This window comes from Condylura cristata, unplaced genomic scaffold (genome assembly GCF_000260355.1).
Source record: "Condylura cristata isolate star-nosed mole 26May11 unplaced genomic scaffold, ConCri1.0 scaffold00006, whole genome shotgun sequence".
Lineage (NCBI taxonomy): Eukaryota > Metazoa > Chordata > Mammalia > Eulipotyphla > Talpidae > Condylura > Condylura cristata.
This window is the reverse complement of record NW_004567107.1, coordinates 21,050,013-21,071,624: the sequence shown is the minus strand read 5'-3', so window position 1 is coordinate 21,071,624 and position 21,612 is coordinate 21,050,013. Positions and strand designations below refer to the sequence as shown.

General features: G+C 36.9%; 1 protein-coding gene across 3 annotated transcripts in view; it reads left to right on the top strand.

The window, feature by feature from the left end:
* Positions 1-21,040, top strand: part of NIPSNAP3A (nipsnap homolog 3A (C. elegans)) — a 25,195-nt gene extending 4,155 nt beyond the window's left edge. Inside the window, exons 1-6 of one of the 3 annotated variants that reach the window (XM_004677463.2) lie at positions 11,070-11,129; positions 13,718-13,928; positions 15,828-15,986; positions 17,694-17,843; positions 20,471-20,557; positions 20,657-21,040. In XM_004677463.2, the coding sequence (XP_004677520.1) occupies positions 11,070-11,129; positions 13,718-13,928; positions 15,828-15,986; positions 17,694-17,843; positions 20,471-20,557; positions 20,657-20,733 (744 nt within the window). In that variant the 3' untranslated portion in view covers positions 20,734-21,040. Of the gene's footprint in view, positions 1-11,069; positions 11,130-13,717; positions 13,929-15,827; positions 15,987-17,693; positions 17,844-20,470; positions 20,635-20,656 lie in introns of those variants that run through there. The other 2 variants (XM_012721517.1, XM_012721516.1) reach the window with 2 other exon arrangements.
* Positions 21,041-21,612: the final 572 nt, after the last annotated feature.

The window sequence follows — 21,612 nt, the reverse complement described above, 5'->3', positions numbered from 1 at the left end:
GCAATAAAGCATTAATTTTCCAAATTGGGATCTTACTGATATGAAACCTTAACTGTATCACAGAAAAAGCTGACATGGTCTGTAAAGGTTGAGGAGTTAGGCCTGAGGAGCAGGGAACTTTTGAGAGTAAGTGAGGAATTTGTGATGTTTTGTCATAATTTTATGACAATTTTATGACATAAAATAAACTTTCAAATATTTTATATAAATTAAAGCTTTCTTAGATCCTATTCTTAGATCATTAAGTACCTTTTTATTTATAAAACTGACTGGGTACTATTAACTGAAACTGCCAACTCTTCTGTCTTCCTCTTATTTCTCAGCTTGAAAATAATTCCTAAAGATTTGTCTTCTTGCTGATATAAAGAAATTATTACCTCAATCCAGTTTTAAACAAAGGTCAGATCAGAAAAAGCATGAACTGGTTTAACTTTTCCTTGTGTTTCCTCTGATCCCCAAGTTTTTAATGCACTTTTAGATAACAAGAGATTTGACGAAAGGTCTTAATCAGCTACTTACACATTTCAATTCCTTCAGGCTTCAGCACTCTCTAAATGAATTAGATGGTTTTTCTCACAGCATCAAATCTTAGTTCTATTCCTCTAGTAACTTTGCATGTTTCACCTTTACTTATCTAATCCACTTGTTCCCTAGTTCATTCTCTCCACCTACCTTATACTTCCATCCAAAAGGTAGAATGTTTTTCAAGTATTTATTTGGATTATAACAACACTGTCTCTTCAGGTTTTTTTATTTCCCCCTCTTTAAAAACTCTTTAACAGTCAGGTCTATTTACCTATGGTTCATGTTAGAAATGGATTCCTTTAAGAAGCAAGTTATATAAAGATACAGCAGTAGAAATTAAAAGAAGAATGAAACTGTAGAAGATTCAAAATACTTTCTTATTCATATCTTTTCTAAAAGTATAGCCTCAGACAGATAAAAATTTCTATTCAATCATAAATTCTCAGTGTTTAACATACTGTATGATTTGGATTTTTCATATAAAAATAGTTTACCTGTAATTGCCAGTTCTTTTTCTAGTAAGCTTAACAACCAATGCTTAAACATTAAGTTAATACAGACTTTCTAAATATAAAAGCAAAGAAAATGTGAATTATTAATAGACGTGTCATATGTATACATATATCTTTCGAATGTTTACCTGACATCAGTCATCCACTAAAATCAAACTTAACATGACTAGAAGTCACTTGAATATGTCTGTAAAATATTAATTTTCACCCTATCTAGGTATCTATGAGCTTGTTACTTTTCAAATGAAACCAGGTGGACCAGCTCTGTGGGGTGATGCATTTCAAAGGGCTGTTCATGCTCATGTGAATCAAGGCTACTCAAAAGTAGTTGGCGTATTTCATGGAGAATATGGACTACTCAACAGAGGTACAGCTGTTCATTTCTTTTATTAACTTGCAAAGAATCTTGGTGATATTCTATTAAGTTGCTTTTGTTAGTTTGATTCTGTTCTCATTATGGAATAAATTTTATTTTTATTGCCAATTTTTTAGTTTTTTTGTAATTTTAGGGTTGTGCAAACCTGTTTTAGATATTTATTTATTTATTTGGAATGTTAAAACATTATTTATTTGGAATGCTAAAACATTCTTTTTCAAATACTGTACTGTTCTTCCCCCAAACATCAAAATAATTTTTAAAACTGAAGGGGACCTCAACCTCCATGGAAACCGTAAAACTGGAAGGAAACTTTATCTATTGCTTTGCTTCGCTAAGTAGCACATATGAGTTAAATCACCCATTATTTGTCTTTCTCCTTCTGAGCTACTTCTCTTAGCATTATTTCTTCCAGGTCTATCCATGCTGCTATAAATGGCAAGATTTTATCTATTTTTTTTTAACTGAGTAGAATTGTGTGTGTATGTGTATAGAAGCACACACTACATTTTCTTTATCCATTCCTCTGCCATTGGACGTTAGGTTATTTTCATAACTTGGCTATTTTAACTGTGCACTGACCATAAGACTGCATTTATTCTTTTTTTTTTTTTTTTAAGCTGATTGGTGTTCCCTCTTTTTTAAGCTTTATTTATGCACACAAAAATTGGGGTGTGGGACAGAGGTGCATAAGCTGATAGGATTCAGCAGAAAGAGTGGGGAGCAGAACAGGTGGATATAGTGAAATACACTGCTGAGAAGAGCAGCAAAAGAGGCAGGAGAGGTTTGCTATGCCCTGTGGATTAGCTTCCAGGCCTTGGATAGAATTCATGCTGTAGTGGGGGCCAATAGCTTGATAACACTCTCTCTTTAACCCCTGTGCCACCAAGGAGTTACTGATAATCCCCTTCTAGTATCAGAAAGAAAGAAACAGACCCAGAAAAGGAGAATTATGTATTGAAAAAATTTAGACTGCATTTACTCTTAATTAATGTTTTCATATTCTTTGGATAGAAACACAGACGTAGAAATACTGGATCATACAGTAGACCTATTTTTAATATTTTTGAGGAACCACCATCCTGTTTTCCAAGGGGGGCTGACCTGTCTCTGTTCCCACAAATGGTTTATAAAGGTTCCATTTTGTCTACACCCTTGCCAACACCTGTTGTCTCTGATCTATTTGATATGAGTCATTCTTACTAATGTGATGTTGTATCTTACTGTGGCTTTAATTTGCAATTCCCTGATTATTAAATGATGAGTGTTAATTTCACGTGCCTGTTGGCGATGTGTATGTCTTCTTAGAATACGTCTCTTTTTAGCACTTCTCCAATTTTTCCAATGGGTTATTTTTCTTTTTGTTGTATGAGTACTCTGTAGATCTTGGATATTAGCCCCTTTTCAAATGCATAATGTGTATTTTTTTTCCATCCAGTTGGGTATCTCCAGTTTCTTTCATTGTGCAAAAGTTTTTTAGTTTGATGTAGTCCAACTGTTTGTTTTTGCTTTTGTTTCACTTATGACAAAACTCCATAAAATGAGGATAAAAGAACTATTCCTAAACATATTTAAACCATATATGACAAATCTACAACTAACATCATACTCATTAGTGAAAAAGTGAATGCTCTTCTTTTAAGATCAAGTACAAGACAAGGATGTCCACTCTCACCAATACTATTCAATATAGTATTAGAAGTCTTAGTTAGAGCAATTCAGCAACAGAAAGATTTAAAAGTGATCCAAATTGAAAATGAAGTAAAAGTATCACTATTTGCAGATGACATGATCACATACACATAAAACCCTAAGGGTTTCACAAAAAAACTACTAGAAATAACAAATCAGTTCAGTGAAGTGGCAGATTACAAAATCATAAGGTCTATTGTATTCCTGTGTGAATACAATAGAACTGGAGGAGAAAGAAAAACTAATCTCATTTACTATAATTGCAATAGGAAATTAATAGCTAGGAATGAATCTAAAAGAGGAGGTTTGAAATGCCTGTACATTGAACACTATAAGAAACTGTTGAAAGAAATAGAAGACACACAAAGATAGAAACAGATTCCTTTATCATGGATTGTAAAGATTAATATAATTTGAATGGTCATTTTGCCCCAAATAATATATAGATTCTAATATATAGATACTATTAAATGGCATTTTTTCATAAATAAGAGTACACATTACTGAAATTTATATGAAACTATAAAAGAACTGAATAGCCAAAGCAAGTCTGACAGAATGAACCAGGGTATCCTATGTCCAGATAACAGGCTATACTACAAAGCTATATAGTAATAAAGATAAGTATGGTATTGGAATAAAAATAGACACATATCAATAGAATAGAACCCAGAAATCAACCCATATTTATATAAACAATTAATCTACAAATAAAGGAGCCAAAAACATACAACTGAAAAAGGAAGGCTCTTCAATAAATGGTGTTGGGAAAATTGAAAAACCACACTTGAAAAAAAAAAAAATGAAATTGGTCTCTATCTCAAACCTTACACAAAAGTAATTCTCCGTGGTCTAAAGACTTACCTGAAGGCCTGAATCCAGAAAGTACAGAGCAGAAAACATAAAATACTATGTGATGCTGGCTTCAGGGTGTTCTTTGGGGGCTTGACTTGGACTTTAATTGATTTCTTCTTTTTTGCCCACTTATTTGAGATGTTGATTCTTTTCTGTATTTCTATTTGTAATAATGTTATAGTCTTTTGAATGTGTGTGTTGTTTCCTCCTGCAGTTCATGTCCTTTGGTGGAACGAGAGTGCAGATAGCCGTGCAGCTGGCAGACACCAGGCACACGAGGATCCCAGAGTGGTGGCGGCTGGTGAGCCTTTTTTCATGAGGAATAAATTACTCTTAGAAAAGATTTGATTCAGTCATTAACTTACAAACCTGCTTCTGATTTTTTTTTTCTTTCAGTTCGGGAAAGTGTCAATTACCTAGTGTCTCAGCAGAATATGCTTTTGATTCCTGCACCATTTTCACCGTTGAAGTAGTTTTCCACCAAAATCAGAAAGAAGCTTTTCATTAACTGTGAAATTAATTGCCATAAAGTATATCTGCTAGTGGTGCTTAAATTCTCCCAAGAGACTCTCCCTTTTTCTTGAAGGAGGTGGTAAGTTAATTTGCCATTTTTTTTGGAATTTTTAAAGTCACTTTTGTCCATTTCACTACCACCTCAGAAATCGTTCTGTTCATTTTCCTCAGGGTATTCATTACCTATTCTACATTAAAAGATAGTATCATTACCACATGATCTTGATTGTTCAGTTCTTTCAGAATATCTTACTCTCTCCTTTTATAGCATTTTCTCAAATAATAATGTTACATCTCCAAATGAAAATATTTTGCAATTTTTATATACATTATCTGCTTTTTCATTGTGTCTGTTTCTAGAATTTTATGTTTTCATCCAATAAAGTTTATTTTGTAATAACAAGGGGATTCATTAAGTATTAGACATATTTAACATATTTTTTTTACTATGGAAAAGCTCAGTGTCATTTTGTGTTATCTGTAATAAGATTTCACATTATTAATCACCTTCAAAATAATGTTATTAGATTCTGGTATTAAAAGTCAATTGGTTTATGTGATGAAATGTCTTCACATACAATTCTTTTTATTAATTTTACTAATTTTAACGTTATTTTGGATCACTAACAAAGATTCTTGGAACATCTGTTTTAAGGAGATACTGTAGTGATAGAAATGTCTGCCCTAATAAAAGCCTATATACATATTCTGATTCTTTTTATTATGTTTTATATTTTTATTCTCTCCTCGAGCTTTTGCTTTGTTGCTATAGATAATGTGACAATAATAATGTATTATATGCATATTAAGTTACCCCAAGTAAGTATTATCCTAGTAAACCCACAATGAAAAATTCTTCAGTACTGGGTACTTCCTGCTGACACAGTGGGTTAAAGCAAGCACTACACAGCTACATGCAACTGCTTCAGTACAAGTTAGATCCCTGGCCCGGGAGCTGACCCACATGGTGCAGCAGACCTCTCCTGTCTTGCCTGCTGCTCCCCCCAGCAGTGTACTTCGTCAGTCTGCCGGTTCTGCCCCTCACTCTGTCTCTGGTGAATCCTCTCACTGTCCCTGCACCTCTGGCCTATACTCCATTCTGCATGTATAAATAAATAAATCTTTAAAAACAATTATTTAGCACTGTCACAGATATGCTAGGATAAAATTTTAGTTGATATCCAAGGCTCTCTTAAACTAGATTTGGTACTTCCAAGATCTCCTGGTCTGTATTTACAAATATATTACTTTATGTTTCTAACATATATTACACATACAACATAGGAAATTATGAATTAGCTATCTGAAGGAAATTGAAAAACAGGAATGACAATTACCTCTCATTTATTATATCCACATGGAATCGAAGAATAGATGTTAGGAAGGTAAAGAACACCATGAACCCCACCTAAATGTCTACAGATCCTACAGGAATAAAGAAAAATTCTGCCTAACAGAAAAATTCCCTATAACCTTTGTTTGAAGTACTAGATTGTTTATACTATAGAGAATGTTTTGTTGAAAGGACAATATTCTAATACCCACATTTAAAAAAAAGCCAATTCATGCATTATAATCCATAGAAAACAAGGCATTTACTTCCTACAGGCAGGTACAATGCTTTCAGAGTGTGTAGAAATACTGTGATTGATCTACAAAACTAAAACACCTATAGATAACCACATCATACTTTAAACATAGATTTTACCAAGTGCAAATTATTTGTGTAAGATACATATGACTGTTCCTGGCAACAGTAGTATAAAGAAGAAAGGAGCTCAAATGCAGAAACGGAAGACAAAGCTATTATATCAGGTTTTGCTCACTGCTATATTTTGCAGCCAATATTGAATTGTGTAGGAGCTAGAGCCACACTGAGCTGATAAAATCCATCTCATCATGTAATTCCTGAGTTCACCTTCCGTGGGCCCCAGCACAGTAAACCCCCTGGTCTCCCTAGTATCCTTTCCCCCTAGACACAGAAGACAAACGCAAACTGACAAATGTGTACTGCTCACTGTACATCCAGGGCTGAAGTTCCAAGCTGGGGTACTTGCCAAAAGGGGACACGATCAAGCTGAACACCAGGGCAATGCAGACAAACACAGCTGGCAGGACAATCTATAACCAAGGTAGAGAGGGAATAGGGCAGCTAGGAGAAGAGGGAGTTTTAGCAAAAAAATACCAAGGGGCAAGCATAATGTGCTCAGCCAGCATTCTGGGCCAGCAAGCACGCAGAGAGGAGTACAGGGCCCATCGCGGAACTCCGCCAGGACATTCCAGGGGGCCTGAAGACAAAGGAGCCTAGAGACTCAGCCTCCACCCACCAGGCCATTTCTGGAAACTGGCAGCATCAGGGTGGAGGCCACATGGGCACCAGGAAGAGGCACCATGCTGAAGACTCCACAGAGTGAACACTGGTACAAGTCAGGGTGTCTGAAGACCTGAGGAAGCCCACACTGGCCATGAGCCCAACTCCACCTACAGGGAGGCTAGAAAGCAGCCCTGTGGAGCAGAAACCAGAAGACCTGAAGCTTGGTTCAGTCTCTACTACAAGTGTGTCCATGGGAAGTCAATCCCCCTGACCTCAGTTTCCTCATTTATAACCTGTGGACTGAGACTAGGTGACCCTCTCAGGTGCCACACTGCAAAACACACAGCACACCAATGGTTCAGAATATGCTCTAGAAGCATATTATCTAAATCATCCCTGTGCCTCCTCAAATACTATACCTACGTGTTTTCTGAGAACAATGACTTGTACATACTTTATAAGGAAACACAAAATGCCTTCCGTTTATTGCTGAGAATCCTTAAAAAGTAAAAATAGAAGGTGCAAATGCTGCCTCTAGTTCTAACATTTGGGGTTTCAGTGTAGAAAATTATCAGAGTGGTTGATTCTGTGAGAAAATATTATACTAAAAATTACCTCAGTCACCATGACTGTCCTAAGTTGTAGTAGCATTTATCACCATCAACAAACAAGGTAATTGAGACTCAGGGAGACTGAGCAACTTACCCAAGTTCATATAGCAGAACCAAATCTAGGTCTGCATCCTTCAAAATCAGTCTTTGCATTACCCACACGGTTTGGGGGGATGAAATATCTGCAGACTGTTGCTATACACATCTATATTTTATAGAATCTACTAATTTTATCTCTCCCAACCGAGTGAGAACACAACACTAATACATAAGACAAAGTCTTTTCTGTTTCCTAACATTTTTTCTGATCTCTCTGGTTCCCTTTGTATAGGAATTTGCAGTTAAACATCAATTTAGACAAAAATCATATCTCCAACTAGTGTTAAACTCAACAGAATCTATATTGCAAGGTTATGAAAATTGAATTTACCAGTTTTCCTGAACTTTGCCTTTGTTTCATTACCTTTACACATACATACACACACACAGAGCACTACCTAAGCACTCACTTTAATCTTTTACAACATATCCTCTGTCATAGATACCAATATTATCCCCATTATACAGATGAGCAGAGTAAGGCACAGTAATTTTCCCAGTGACAAGAAGCAGAATGGGGATTGAAATACAGGTAATCTGACTCCAGTACATGTATCTCAACTATGATGTTATCCTGCCTTCATTGGTCACAAGGCCTGCAGCCCACCCATAAAGCCTTGGCCAACAGGGCTCATTTCTCCTGAGGCAACAATCCCTTCTAACTCCATCTGACAATCAGCAGCCTCTTCCATGAAAGGGCCACGAATTGTTACTGTATGAATATCCAGCACTGGTAAGGAGCCTTAGCATCCAAATGGCTGAGAAAATCTGTGTAGAGATTCTGCTGAAATTCAATACTTGAAGGTCAGTTATTATCTTAGTATTTTCCACATAACTTGCTTCTCTTTTCAGCATTTTTTTGTTAAGTCTTCAAATCACTTAAAGATGAACAATGAAACAGGAAATTGGGCAATGGTAATAAAAATAAGTGATGCGACCTATAAAATACTTATACTCAATTCACAATAATTCTGGGGAAAAGTAAAAATTAAAATGAAATTTCTCACACATAAACAGATTAAAGTCTTGACAGCAGAACTGGCAAGAATATGGAAAAAAGAAATTCTAAGGCCAATAGCAAAGAGGCAACTATAGAACTGACAATAAGCTCAAGAAGAGACTTTCAGTTTTTTTCCTTCCTCACAGCACTGAATTTAATGCCCCACACACAACAAGTGGCAGTAAATGTCCACTGATATGAGTAGGATACTCTTTAAGAAACATTAATAACAATAAAGTCATAAAATTATGATCACATTTGCTGAAGATTTTCTTTCCAATACATAATCTCCTATAACAAATAGACGTATAGAAGCTAACTCCACTATAAATACCTATAAATACCTATTATTTAAATTACAGAAACTCAATAAAATTGACTTATGTGCGCACTGAAACGTAATGAAGGAAAAACTAGTCTTTTTCGCCACCTAGTGGCCGCAGAATACAGCAGCAAGAAAGGACTTACCCAAGGAGGCGTCACCAAAATGCAAGTCTCCAGAAGGCAGAGAGAACTGCTCTCCTACTCACATGAGTAATCATTGGGCCATCTCTCCTGCTTCTGTGCAGAAGTCTGACCTTTGGACAAAGCCAACAGGAACATCATCAAATGACTTGTCTTTGCCTACCTCATATAATTTCTACAACCCTTTAACTCATTCCTATATGTTCTGTGAAATACATCTCCTCACTCCTCAGACTGGAAAAGCCCTATACACTGTTAGTAAGACTATAAATTAAAGGACAGTTTGGCACTACTTAGTAAAGATGAATATGCACATATGATCCAACAGTTCCATTCGTAGGTATATTCTCTAAAGCAAAAGTTGTAACCTCCAGTATACAAATTCTGAAGAGATCTGGAGAGAATTTAGAGGTTCTGGTAACTTAGATGGGAAAAAGTCACATCTTTAATGTTACCTGCTTCTAACTGAAACTAAACATTCCCATTGAATATGAATATAGGAAATAAATCATATTATTCATAGAACCTAATGACTTTCTGACCAATAAAAATAATATTGTCAAACTCCATTTATAGTTGTTACAAATATATAAAATTTTTCTTTAGATCACTATTTCAAAATCATGATAGCTATTCAACCTACCAACAGATTTCTATTCTATTCTCCACACCTTGCTTTGTTTTTCTTCATTGCATTTATTTATGTCTGATACAGTTTCTCTTTGTTTATATGTTTCCCCAGGAGGACAGGGACTTTGTCCTTAGCTCATTTCTGTACCCTAGTTTCTGAAAAGGGCCTGAAGCATAAAAGGAATTTAATAAACATTGGTCGAGTGAGTGAATGAATTGCTAATTCCAAGAGGAAAAGTCTGAGAAAATTAAATGTAAAGATCAGTCTGGGTAAAAATGAATCTTTTTGTTTTTCTCTTGCTTGGTTGGAAATGGATGCCCAACCAAGGAGTGTAACAACTAAATCACTCCCTCTGGAATTAACAATTTTTAAAAGCTGCCCTTTCCCTGAACAGATGATTGAAGTCTACACACAAGGCACAACCAACACAACTAACAGGTTACAGCCCTGTAATCACATCCAATCCTAACAGTAAGCAAATTAGCTCAGTATGTGCAATAATGTAACTGTTGTGTAACTGTGTTTATATGTAATGCAAGTACACATGTAACTATGAAGTATAATTAGTAACAAAAATGAAAACATTGATATGTAAATTAATGTAGCCAGACTATTCTTAACGTAAGTATTAACAGATGCCATGAAGGATCGTGTATTTGGCAGGAGTGGTATGTAAGAGACCAAAAGCCTCCCTTTCCACGCAACGGATACTACGTATAAGTGAAAATATCAGGAAACAACAGAAATGCCTATCATTCAGGAAACGAGAGCAGAAACTGCTGAAATTATTCTGGGACCAATAACCAGGGATGGCAGGACTGGATCAGAGATCTGCTTTGTTTTCTTGGGGCTTACCAAAGTATTTAATTTCAATACGTGCAAACTTGAAAACTTTTTCCTGACCGGTTCGGTGCCTACATACCACTGGGATCCTGAGAAGTGAAAAAGTCACATTGGGAGTGACTAAAGAAGATGAGAATGTGTGTACTTGGTGAAAACGGAAGTTCGCTGGTCTTTGGCTGTCTGCAAATCACACTGACCAAATATCCCGGCAAAAAACACGCGCGAGTTTAAATAGAAAACATCCCACGTGCACGCAGTGGACAAGCACCCTCCATTCTACACGGACATTTCTGAACTTGACGCAGGCGCGCTGAGAACAGGTGATGGGCTCAGAAAAGTGGAACAGGAGTGACTTCTGCGTTCCAAACATTCTAATGTCACCTCTGAACTTTGGCGAAGCAACTGGGGGTGGAGGGGCGGATCCAAGGCGAGCCTAAAGGACTGTACCGATAACAAACGTGGACTGGGCGGTCCCGCCGCACCCCGCGGGCACCAGGGGTGGAGCTGACGCGCCCCGAGCCTGCCCGCCAGCAGTTTCAGTGGGGCGCTCTTCTAGTCGGGAAGCCGGGTAAGAGTAGGAATTTAGAGAGAATACCCGTTGGCTGCCTCATTCTCAGCATTCAAGGCCGCGCCATGCTCGTCCTCCGAAGTGGCCTGACTAAGGCTCTAGCCGCGCGGACACTCGCGCCTCAGGTACTGGCAGCTGGGACCCGCCCGCGTGTAGTTGACTGGGGTGAACCCGCAAAGGGGCGTTCGTAAGGAGCGTACGGATCTGCGCACGCGCTCTGCCTAAGCACGAACTGGCGCATGCGCACTCCCGAGCAAACCCGCGCGCCAGCGCAGTCACCTAAATGTGAGTGCTGATTCCAGACCCTGCACGCTGGAAGCCTGACTTCGGCGCAGCTAGGGAAAGACCCGGTCAGTGTCTCTGTCAAAAGCAGCCTGAGACGGAGGCCTTGACCCAGATGCCGGACTGTCCGCAGGACATCCCTGAAGTTCCAGAGGCCGCCCTACTCGCCAGTACCGTGGGCACTAGCCCAAAGGGGTTTGTGCCAGATGCCGGTCCTGCCCTTCCTATTGATTTGTCTTTTGACGAGAGAAAGCCCCCTCTAAATGGGGTGAAAGGAAAAATGGTAAACCAAAGGCTGGCTTCAGAACCAGAATTCCCCTTTCAAAGGAACCCCGCAACTCCTGAGCATTTTGCAGACAACCTGGGAAAAGAGGTCCAAAGTGCAATTACTGGAACATCCTGCCCAGTTGTCCACTGTTGCCTTTGGTAGGTGGCCAAGCTCGGCAGGATCTGAAATCTCGTAAATAAACGTGATTATTACAGACTCATTTAACTATAGATGGAAATCTACGAAACAGGTGTTTGTGAGTCTGTCTAAGTCATCGGGAATCGGTGTCTGCTCAGGATTTTTCTTTTATTTTCATGTTCAGTTTCTAGCTCTTTTCTCAATGGGCAGGATAAGAAGGGGATAAACATTCCAAAGGGTGATTTGCTGGTGAATGAAGACCAAAGATAATTAATGTCCCATTCACCTAAAGTTAAGCAATACAATCTTTATTTTTCTGCTACTACTGGGACAGGACTAAGAACTTCTCCTTACCACTTTATTCTGTACGTTCACTTCACTAAATGTTGACCAGTTAAGTATAAGTATATCCTAGTATAAGTAAGTTGGGAGTCGCTACTGTCTACAGTGAGGTTTATGTGAAGATCAGGGAGTCTGAAGCTCATGGTTCTTCCCCTGGCATTTAGTTTCTGTCCTGCAACAAATATCACCTCTCCCCAGCACAAACGGTTATCTCACTGTGTTTTCTCCTATGAAAGATAACAAATGTGTTTCCAAATACAAATTTCCCTTAAAAACAATTGTTAAACTTACCCCATAGCGCGTACCCTGGTTTATGTAATATATATATTTTGCATATATACAAAGCAATTTTTATTTGCATAACATTCTCTTATTAGAGTTTGGTATAATGGCACAAAAAGAATGTCACCACATTCAGGGGTAATAGCACTTGTTTTCAATGGCAAGCTTAGTCACTAGTGGTTGAGATATATAGCTCTTTAATAGACATGAGTGGAATGAGCTTAAGATAGATAAGTGAATTAACCCTGTACACACTGAAGTAAAATAATATACACTGTGGTATATTGTAAACAATCTATATAAGAGCCAGAGCCTACTGCTTTCCTTTAAAATCCTAGGTAATCAAAAATAATCCCAAAATTAATTCATAGCTTTACAAGTAACCAAACTGTTTTAATAGATTATGCTTGTATAATCAGCCTCAGTAAATGTACCCAAGCTATCCAAACTTACATAAAGTGGGTTTGCAAATTATTCCATTTTTATGTGTATGTGTATATATACCCATGTTCATAAGTACATGGGTATACACACACACACACACACACACATACATATGGTAAGGCATTTTCTATTGAAAGTTAAATTTACTCAGAGACCCAAATCCAAAATTAATATAGTGAGCATATGGCTTATAAAAGGAACTAGAGTTTTTCAAACCTATTTCCATCAAACATATAACTGGGTAGAATAAATTCCCTTCCATTTGCATCTTTAATTAAAAATAGTTATTCTGACAGTTGTGACTTGATTTTTCCTATTGGCCATTTACAAGTCTGTCACCATATTGCAATGTACTGGCTAGGAGAGATTCCTGATACATTAGTTACCATCCAGTCATGTTTTTTGAACAGAGGTTTGCTTCACTGGATTGGGGAAATACTCTAATCTGACCAGAAATTTCCATTGTTTTAAGAACCTAACAATAGGAATTTTCTCCTAATGAACACATTTCTGTGTGTCACCAAAAATACCTGTGTTTAATAATGTTGTTTTAAATGCTTAACTCCAACACATAAATTATTGAGTAAAGATGGAATATTGTTTAACGAAGGGGAAATTGTCACATTTATTCAGATCCTAATCTTATTTCCTGGGAAAGAAAGTACTCCAGTGCCTCTTATGAACAGCTTCTCGTAAAAAAAAAAAAAAAAAAAGTGAATAAAAGCATACCGTAGGCTAGGAAGCACAACTGTCTCTTTACAATAACGAAAAGTAGCAGTTCTCTTTATTGGCATCATTGTAAACCCATGGCTGTGGAGAAAGGACATAGATTGTGAGTCTACTGAGTGTAAAAATGGATTGTGAGTCTACTGAGTGTCCTTGCTTCTTGTCTCAGGTTTGGTTGTTACATGACAGTATAAACTACACCCTCCCAAAATGTTTCTTATCTTTCTCCAGGTACGCTCGTCTTTTGCTACAGGCCCCAGACAGTGTGATGGAACATTCTATGAATTTCGTACTTATTGCCTTAAACCCTCAAAGATGAATGAGTTCCTGGAAAATTTTAAGAAAAATGTTCATCTAAGGACAGCTTACTCTGAACTGATTGGCTACTGGAGTGTGGAATATGGAGGCAGACTGAACACAGTGTTCCATATTTGGAAGTATGGTATGAGTCATCAACCTAAGTATACAGTATATATTTTCATTCTGTCAGAGGCTACATGAGACTTAGTTCTTTGATCTGTATCACTGTAATCAGACACAGGTTATGGGAAACTTTTTTTAAAAAAAAAGATTTATTTATCTGTGTATACAGTACTGGGGTACAGACCAGAGATGCAGGGATGGTGAGAGGATTCACCAGAGAGAGCAGGGAGCAGAACAGGCAGATCAATGAAGTACACTGCTGAGGGCAACAGCGGGCGGGTCAGGAGAGGTCTGCTGCATCATGTGGGTCACCTCTGGGGCAGGCAGGGATCGAACTCATGTGGAAGTGGCTTTAGCTTCTTAGTGCAGTGCTTTAACCCACTGCACCACTAGGGAGGGTTGAAAACTTTTAACCAGCAATGAAAAGTTATTATTCTGGGAATAACCCTCCCAGTTGTACATGTCTTCCAGTCCACTGCTGGAACCTTTGTGACAAGGGGATGTGATGTTGAAAAATATGACATCTCAGATTTCAAATCATAAAATTGTGAGCTGGGCTTTAATTCTCAGAAAAAAATACTAGAAATCTTATTATATAGATGGCATATGGAAAAAATTTTACAAAATTTTACAAAAATTATGAAGCAAGCAGTTTTCTGAATCTGCCCACACTTACCCTAGAGTATACTGTAACCTACAATAGTTTCATTTTCAAAAAAAGAAAAAACTAAAGCAGTAATTGAAAAAAACCCAACTGAGTTAAGTTCATAAATAGTTAATTTTGAAGGCTTACCCATTTGTAAGATTTAATAATTCTGTATTTTTTGCAACTCTTTTTATTTCTTCACCCTATTATTTTAAAGCATTCACTGTCACATTAGTCTTGGGAGGTCATGGAAAAGGAATTTCAGATAATTCTCATATGGAAACTAACCTTCCCTTGGTTTAGAAGAGGAAGGAGAACAGATAAAAGGAATCCCAGGAATGTTTTCCAGTATCCAATATTTATGAAGTCCAAGTCAAGACTCAAGGACATCCAAAGAATTTGTAATAACTTCATGTAGTGTTTATCCATCAATGTCTACTAATAAAGTACTAAAAAAGTACTTTAATATGAAAAGAGCTCATTCTGTACTTAAGATGACAAGAGGAACATTTCCCTCTTGTAATAAACAAACCCCATGAAAACACAACCTGTGTTTTAATGTCCCTATGTCCATTAAAAAAATTACTAATGGCCCTCCCTGGTGGCGCAGCGGGTTAAAGCACAGCACTAAGAAGCTTAAGCCACTTCTGCATGAGTTCAAATCCCGCCTGCCCCGGAGGAGATCCACATGGCGAGGCAGATCTCTCCTGACCCGCCCACTGCTCCCCTCAGCAGTGTACTTTGTCAATCTGCCTGTTCTGTACCCCACTCTGTCTCTGGTGAATCCTCTCACCCTCCGCATCTCTGGCCTGTACCCCAGTTCTGTATGAACAAATAAATAAATCTTAAAAAAAAATTACTAACAAGAACCTGTTATACATCTCTTAATCTCTGAGATAGGTATTTACCCCATCCTCATATCTTTGTCTATATAGATATAATCTTCAGGTTTCTCAGAATAAGAAGCTTGTCCAGAAAGATTCAATAATTTACCTAAGTCACACAACTAACCACTAAGCGGCAGTGCCTCTAAACCTTTTAGTAGGTGACGTTACACTAGTTACTTACATTTCAACTCCCTTTTAGACCATGAGTATGTTGGAGACAGTTGTTACATGTGTATCCTGACATCTCCAGTGATACATGACAGTGCCTTTATGGAACCTCATTGAGTGTTTACAGAATGGAAGCAGACACCCCCCCCCCAAAAAAAAAACTGTAAGTCAACCTTAAGTTGCCATCTTTTCTTTCTCTTAACCTTTCTTCCCATAGATAATTTTGCACATCGAACTGAAGTTCGCAAAGCATTGGCCAAGGATAAGAAATGGCAGGAACAATTTCTCATTCCAAATTTGTCTCTGATGGATAAACAAGAGAGTGAGATTACCTATCTGGTACCATGGTGCAAATTGCAAAAACCTCCAAAAGAAGGTAAGTCTTCTTCCTTGTGGCCTGTTTGAATTTTGATAGACAACACTAAAGATTTTAAATTACAAAAACTAAAGTTAAACCTTAGTCTAACATATTTGATTGTTGAGAGAAAAACAAGCTGGAACTTCCAGCTTTATAAAAAATGTCTAGTGCTCAATTTAAAAAATGAACACTACCAATAAAGCATAATTTTCCAAACTGGGCTCTCAGTGATCTGAACCCTTACCTGTATCATGGAAAAAGCTGACATGGTCTGTAAAGGTTGAGGCGTTAGGTTAGGAGCAGGGAACACATGTGTGGGTAATTGAGGGGGTATGTGTGATTTTTGTCAAAATTTTTAAATTTATTAAAATTTATTTTAAATAAATCAGTATTTTTCTATAACATAAAACTAATCTTAAATCATTGTGCATCTTTGCTACACAACTGACTGACTGTGGGGACTATTAACTGAAATTGCCAAGTTTAACTCTTGTGCCTTCTTATTTCTCAGTTTGGAAAATAACTCCTAAAGATTTATCTTCTTGCTGATTTTACTTCTTGCTGATTTAAAGAAATGATTACCTCAATCCAATTTTAAACAAAGGTCAGATTAGAAAAATTATAAACTCATTTCAATTTTCTCTTATTTCCCTGTGATTCTTAATTCTATGTTATAATGTGTTTCGAAAGTCTTGTTCACAGCTTTGCTTAGATCCCTTCAGCCTTCTGCACTTTCTGAATAGTTGTTTCTTCTCCATCAGTGTCAAATGTAGGTTCTAGGCCTCTGTTGTTCATAATTCTTAGTAACTTTGTACTTTGTATTCTGTGAAATGGAGATGATGACACAGTACCTACTTCCACAGCTGTTTGTGAAGATTAAATGATTAGTATAAGAAATTTAAAGTGTTGGCACATGGTTCTCAGTGTATGTTAGCTATCCCTATTCACTTAATTGAGGCATTTAAATTTAAATTACAGAGGAAGACCTTTTCTTTGGTGGGTGCTGGTGGTAATGAAGCCACCTTTGAATTAAATTTAACTTAAATGAAATTAGGATGCAATTTTATAGCCTCTTCGTTGAATAAACAGCCCTTCCCCTTCTCAAATAATTCTGTCCTGTCTTCAATGTACATTCCCCATATCTGACTAGGAGGTGAATGATTTTCAAATACTTACCTGCATATTTAAGAACCATCTCTTCCATTTTGGTTTTTCTTTGTTTTCTCCTCATAAACTCAGGTATCATTTCAAGTCCATTGTTTGCTTGTTGTGCCTGTTAGAAACGGAGTTATGTAGTGGAAATTATACAAATACTGTTACACAAACTAGTATTTCCTCTCTAAATTGTAAAGCAGATAACATATAGTGTTGGAAAATAGTTAAGCTGAAATATCCTAATCCCATTATAAACTTTCAATACTTGTTTAATTGACAAATTTTCAAAATTAAAAAGTATTGCAGAAAATCTTTTATCTACGGCTTTCAGTTCTTTTTCTTTTTTGGTGTGTGGGTAAGTTGTTAAAGTTACAGTAGGACCAGGATTTTCTAAACATAAAATCAAGGAAAAATAATGCAAATGATCTGTAAGTGTCTACATTAAAAAATGTGTGGAAGTATGGTCCTCTAACTCTATATGTAGATTACCTTTCACTGGAAACAAACTAAACTGATTAGAAACTACTTGAATATCTTTTTGTAAAATAATTCTGTTTCTCTTTATTCTAGGAGTCTATGAATTAGTTATTTTTCAGATGAAACCAGGTGGACCAGCTCTGTGGGGTGAAGCATTTCAAAAGGCAGTTCATGCTCATGTCAGTCTAGGATACTCAAAACTAGTTGGAGTTTTCCACACAGACTATGGAGCACTCAATCGAGGTAGTCACCAGGTTTTTTCTTTGAATTTGCAAAGTATATTAGTGATTTACTAAGCTCCGTGGTGGGTCACTTTGTCTCTCTTTTTCATTTCATTTTACTGCCAACTTTCTTCTGGAGGGGCTGCGGGGTGGGAGGTGGAGGTTGTAATGTAAAGGATTGAAAAAAAGTGTCTTTAAAAACTCTTGTTTATGAAGCCTTTTTTAGTGTTCAATTGCTATTTTCCATGATACATGAAAATGATAAAACTTAAGAAACTGCAAGGAGCCTCAGGAAAATATCTATCCCTTTCATCTTTTAATCTATGTTATACCATGTTCCACATTTTTTTTTTAAGATTTATTATTTATTCATACAGAACTGGGGTACAGGCCAGAGATGCGGAGGGTGAGGGGATTCACCAGAGACAGAGTGGGGAGCAGGGCAGGCAGATCAACGAAGTGCACTGCTGAGGGGAGCAGCGGGCGGGCCAGGAGAGGTCTGCCACGCCATGTGGATCTCCTCCGGGGCAGGCGGGATCGAACTCATGCGGAAGTGGCTTAAGCTTCTTAGTGCAGTGCTTTAACCCGCTGCGCCACCAGGGAGGGCCCCCATGTTCCAAATTTTTTTTTTAATTTTTAAAAGATTTATTTATTTATGCATATAGAGCTGGGGTACAGGTCAGAGGTGATGCGACAGTGAGAGGATTCACCAGAGATAGAGCGGGGAGCATAACAGGCAGACTGAGATGTACACTGCTGAGGGGAGCAGCAGGTGGGTCAGGAGAGGTCTGCGGCACCATGTGGATCACCTCCAGGGTGGGGATCAAACTTGCTGAAGTGGCTTTAGCTTCCCAGTGCTGTGCTTTAATCGCTTTAATCCACTGCACCACCAGGGAGGACCAATTCAGTTTTTTAAAGTGACATAGGTATACGATGACAGATTGTTTTATTTTACATATATGCTGAATATAATGCATATGCACATATACATATTATATACTAGAAATAATGCATGTGCATGATTAATAATGGCTTTCTAATATTCCAGCATGAGTATATGCATCAGGCAGATAATTATATATATTTTATACAATCAACAACTACTTGTATTTAGCTTTTAACACTGAAATTTATTGCAGTCAGAATTTCACAGTTTTTGTGGCAACTCTAAACAGTGTGTATAAAAACATCTGGAAGGATAATTGACTACAACCATTAGTAAAGCACTTGAAAGACTCATTATATCCACTATCTCCTCAACTTCCCTACTTGAATGTCCAGTGGACATCTCAAATCTAACACAGTCAAAGCTGAGCTTCTGATCTTTATCTAGAAATTGTGTTTTCTAGTAATATACCTTAAGAAAGATCAGGGGGGAAAAAATGGGGTCTTCCTGGTGATGCAAGAGTTAGTTATCTGAAGCATGAGTTTTCTGTCTCTTCCACTGCTTCCTTCAGCAGTAAACTGCAATAAATCCATGTGTTCTGCTCCCCTCTCTGTCTCTGGTGAATCTTCTCACCCCTACCCCTGGTCTACATCCTAGTTCTAGCATGGGGTGTAGACCAGGTCACCTCTGGTCCTCTCCCCTCTGTCTCTGGTGAATCCTCTCACCCCCACCCCTGGTCACCTTTGGTCTACACCCCAGTTCTAGTATGCATAAATGAAAACAAATCATTTTTTAAAAGTCCAGAAAAAGGATAAAATTTCAAATTGGAAAGTAAATGAAGGGGCAACATAACATGAAAATTATTATCTTTTTCTTGCATACTATATGCTGAAATAAAATTCAAATGAATTATAGATTTTCAAGCAGAAAAAAGTAGTCATACATTGCTGACTTTTAAAAACCTGTTACTCAGCATAATACACAATAAGAACCTATTCAATTTCTGTCATATTTTTAAAGGAAATACATTAAGTATGAATAGTTTTCTTATGAGCAATAAAGATTATGCTGCTTTTTATTTTCTTTATCACCCCATATTTTCAATAGCAAACATAATTTTTTATAATACTTGTATTTTTAGATAAATTATAAAATTAGAAAGTTATGAAATGTGGCATTTGTAATGATTCTATGCAGTGTCTTAAATCTGGCTTTACCTCTTACACCTTTACTCAGTTTTTTTTCCTATACAGCCAATTTGACTCATTAATTTATAAATTTATCTTCCAAATCCCAATCTCTCAAAAATTTTATGACTGACATGTTTAATATTATCATTTTGATAGAATTTTGATACAGTCAGGCAATGTTTTATTTTATTCATCTTTCTATATGTCTTAATTTTATACAGTGTTCCCCTTATCCACAGGGAAATAAATGCATCCCAAGTTTCCCAGTAGGATGCCTGGAACTGTACATAGTACAAACTCTTATATGCCTTCTGTTTATCCCTACATGCCTATGATAAAGTTTAATGCATAAATTAAACAATTTAATGGCAGTAATAATAATGAACTTTTTAACAATATACTGTAATACAAGTTATGTTAAAAGTGATCTCACTCTGAGTCTCAAATAGCTTATTGTACATAACATAATCAGACTATATTTGACCAGAGGTAACTGAAACTGTGGTAACGGTGGAGTGGGTGGAGCTACTGGTGTGCTACAGTCTTTAGAGTCTGTGTGGTTTCCTCCTGCAGTTCATGTCCTTTGGTGGAACGAGAGTGCAGATAGTCGTGCAGCTGGCAGACACCAGGCACACGAGGACCCCAGAGTGGTGGCAGCCGGTGAGCTTTTTATCAAGAGGAATAAATTATTCTTAAAAAGATTTGACTCTAACAGACTTGAATCAATAACTTTATAAGACTTTTTTTTTTTTTTTTTAGTTCGGGAAAGTGTCGGTTTCCTAGTGTCTCAGCAGAATATGCTTCTGATTCCTACATCATTTTCACCATTGAAATAGTTTTCTCCTGAAATCTGAAGCATTTCTTTAACTACCATAAGATGTGCTTGCTAATGGTATTAAATTCTCCCAAGAGATTTTTTATGTGAAGTGGTAACTTAATTTGCAGCGTCTTGGAATTTTTAAAGCCTCTCCGTCCATTGCCACCTCAGGAAATTGTTCTGTTCATTTTCCTTAGTGCATTAAATATCTATTATACATTAGAAATAGTTGCCACAATTCATTATTCTGATTTTACATTTGTTTTAGAAAAGCTCTGATTCTCGATTTTGACAACATAGCATTTTCTTTGCTTTGTAGCAATTTCTTAAATTCAAATTATAATTTTACAGTTCTGTGCCGACAGTGTTTTTAAATTATTTATGTATAATATGTCTTTTCATCAAGTGTCTTTTATTAAGACTTAAAAATATTTTGTCCTGTAAAGTTTTTTTTTATATTAAACTGGATTCATAAAATTATTAGGTCAAAGATCTAACATGGGACAGTATCAGTATTATCTGTATTCATTATGTTTTTCACACCAACTTGGAAAATAATATAAGTAGATCTCAAGTGTTTAAAAAAAAAACTTCTGAAGACTTATTTTATATGCAGACATGGTTCATTTGTCGTTGATTTTGTTCATTTTGATTACTAACAAAGATACTTTGAACACCTAATTGTTTAAGGAGATCTTTATGGCCATGGGAATGCTTATCCTAATAAAAGCCCACAATGTCCATTCTGGATTTGTATTTTTATATTGAGTTTTTACTGTGGTGCTATGGGGTAGTGAAATAGTAATAACTTACCAACTTTAGCACAAATACTAAGATCAGTAAAATAATGATAGTAATTCCAGGAGAGCTTCTTTGGTGCCACCACAGAGAAGACAGA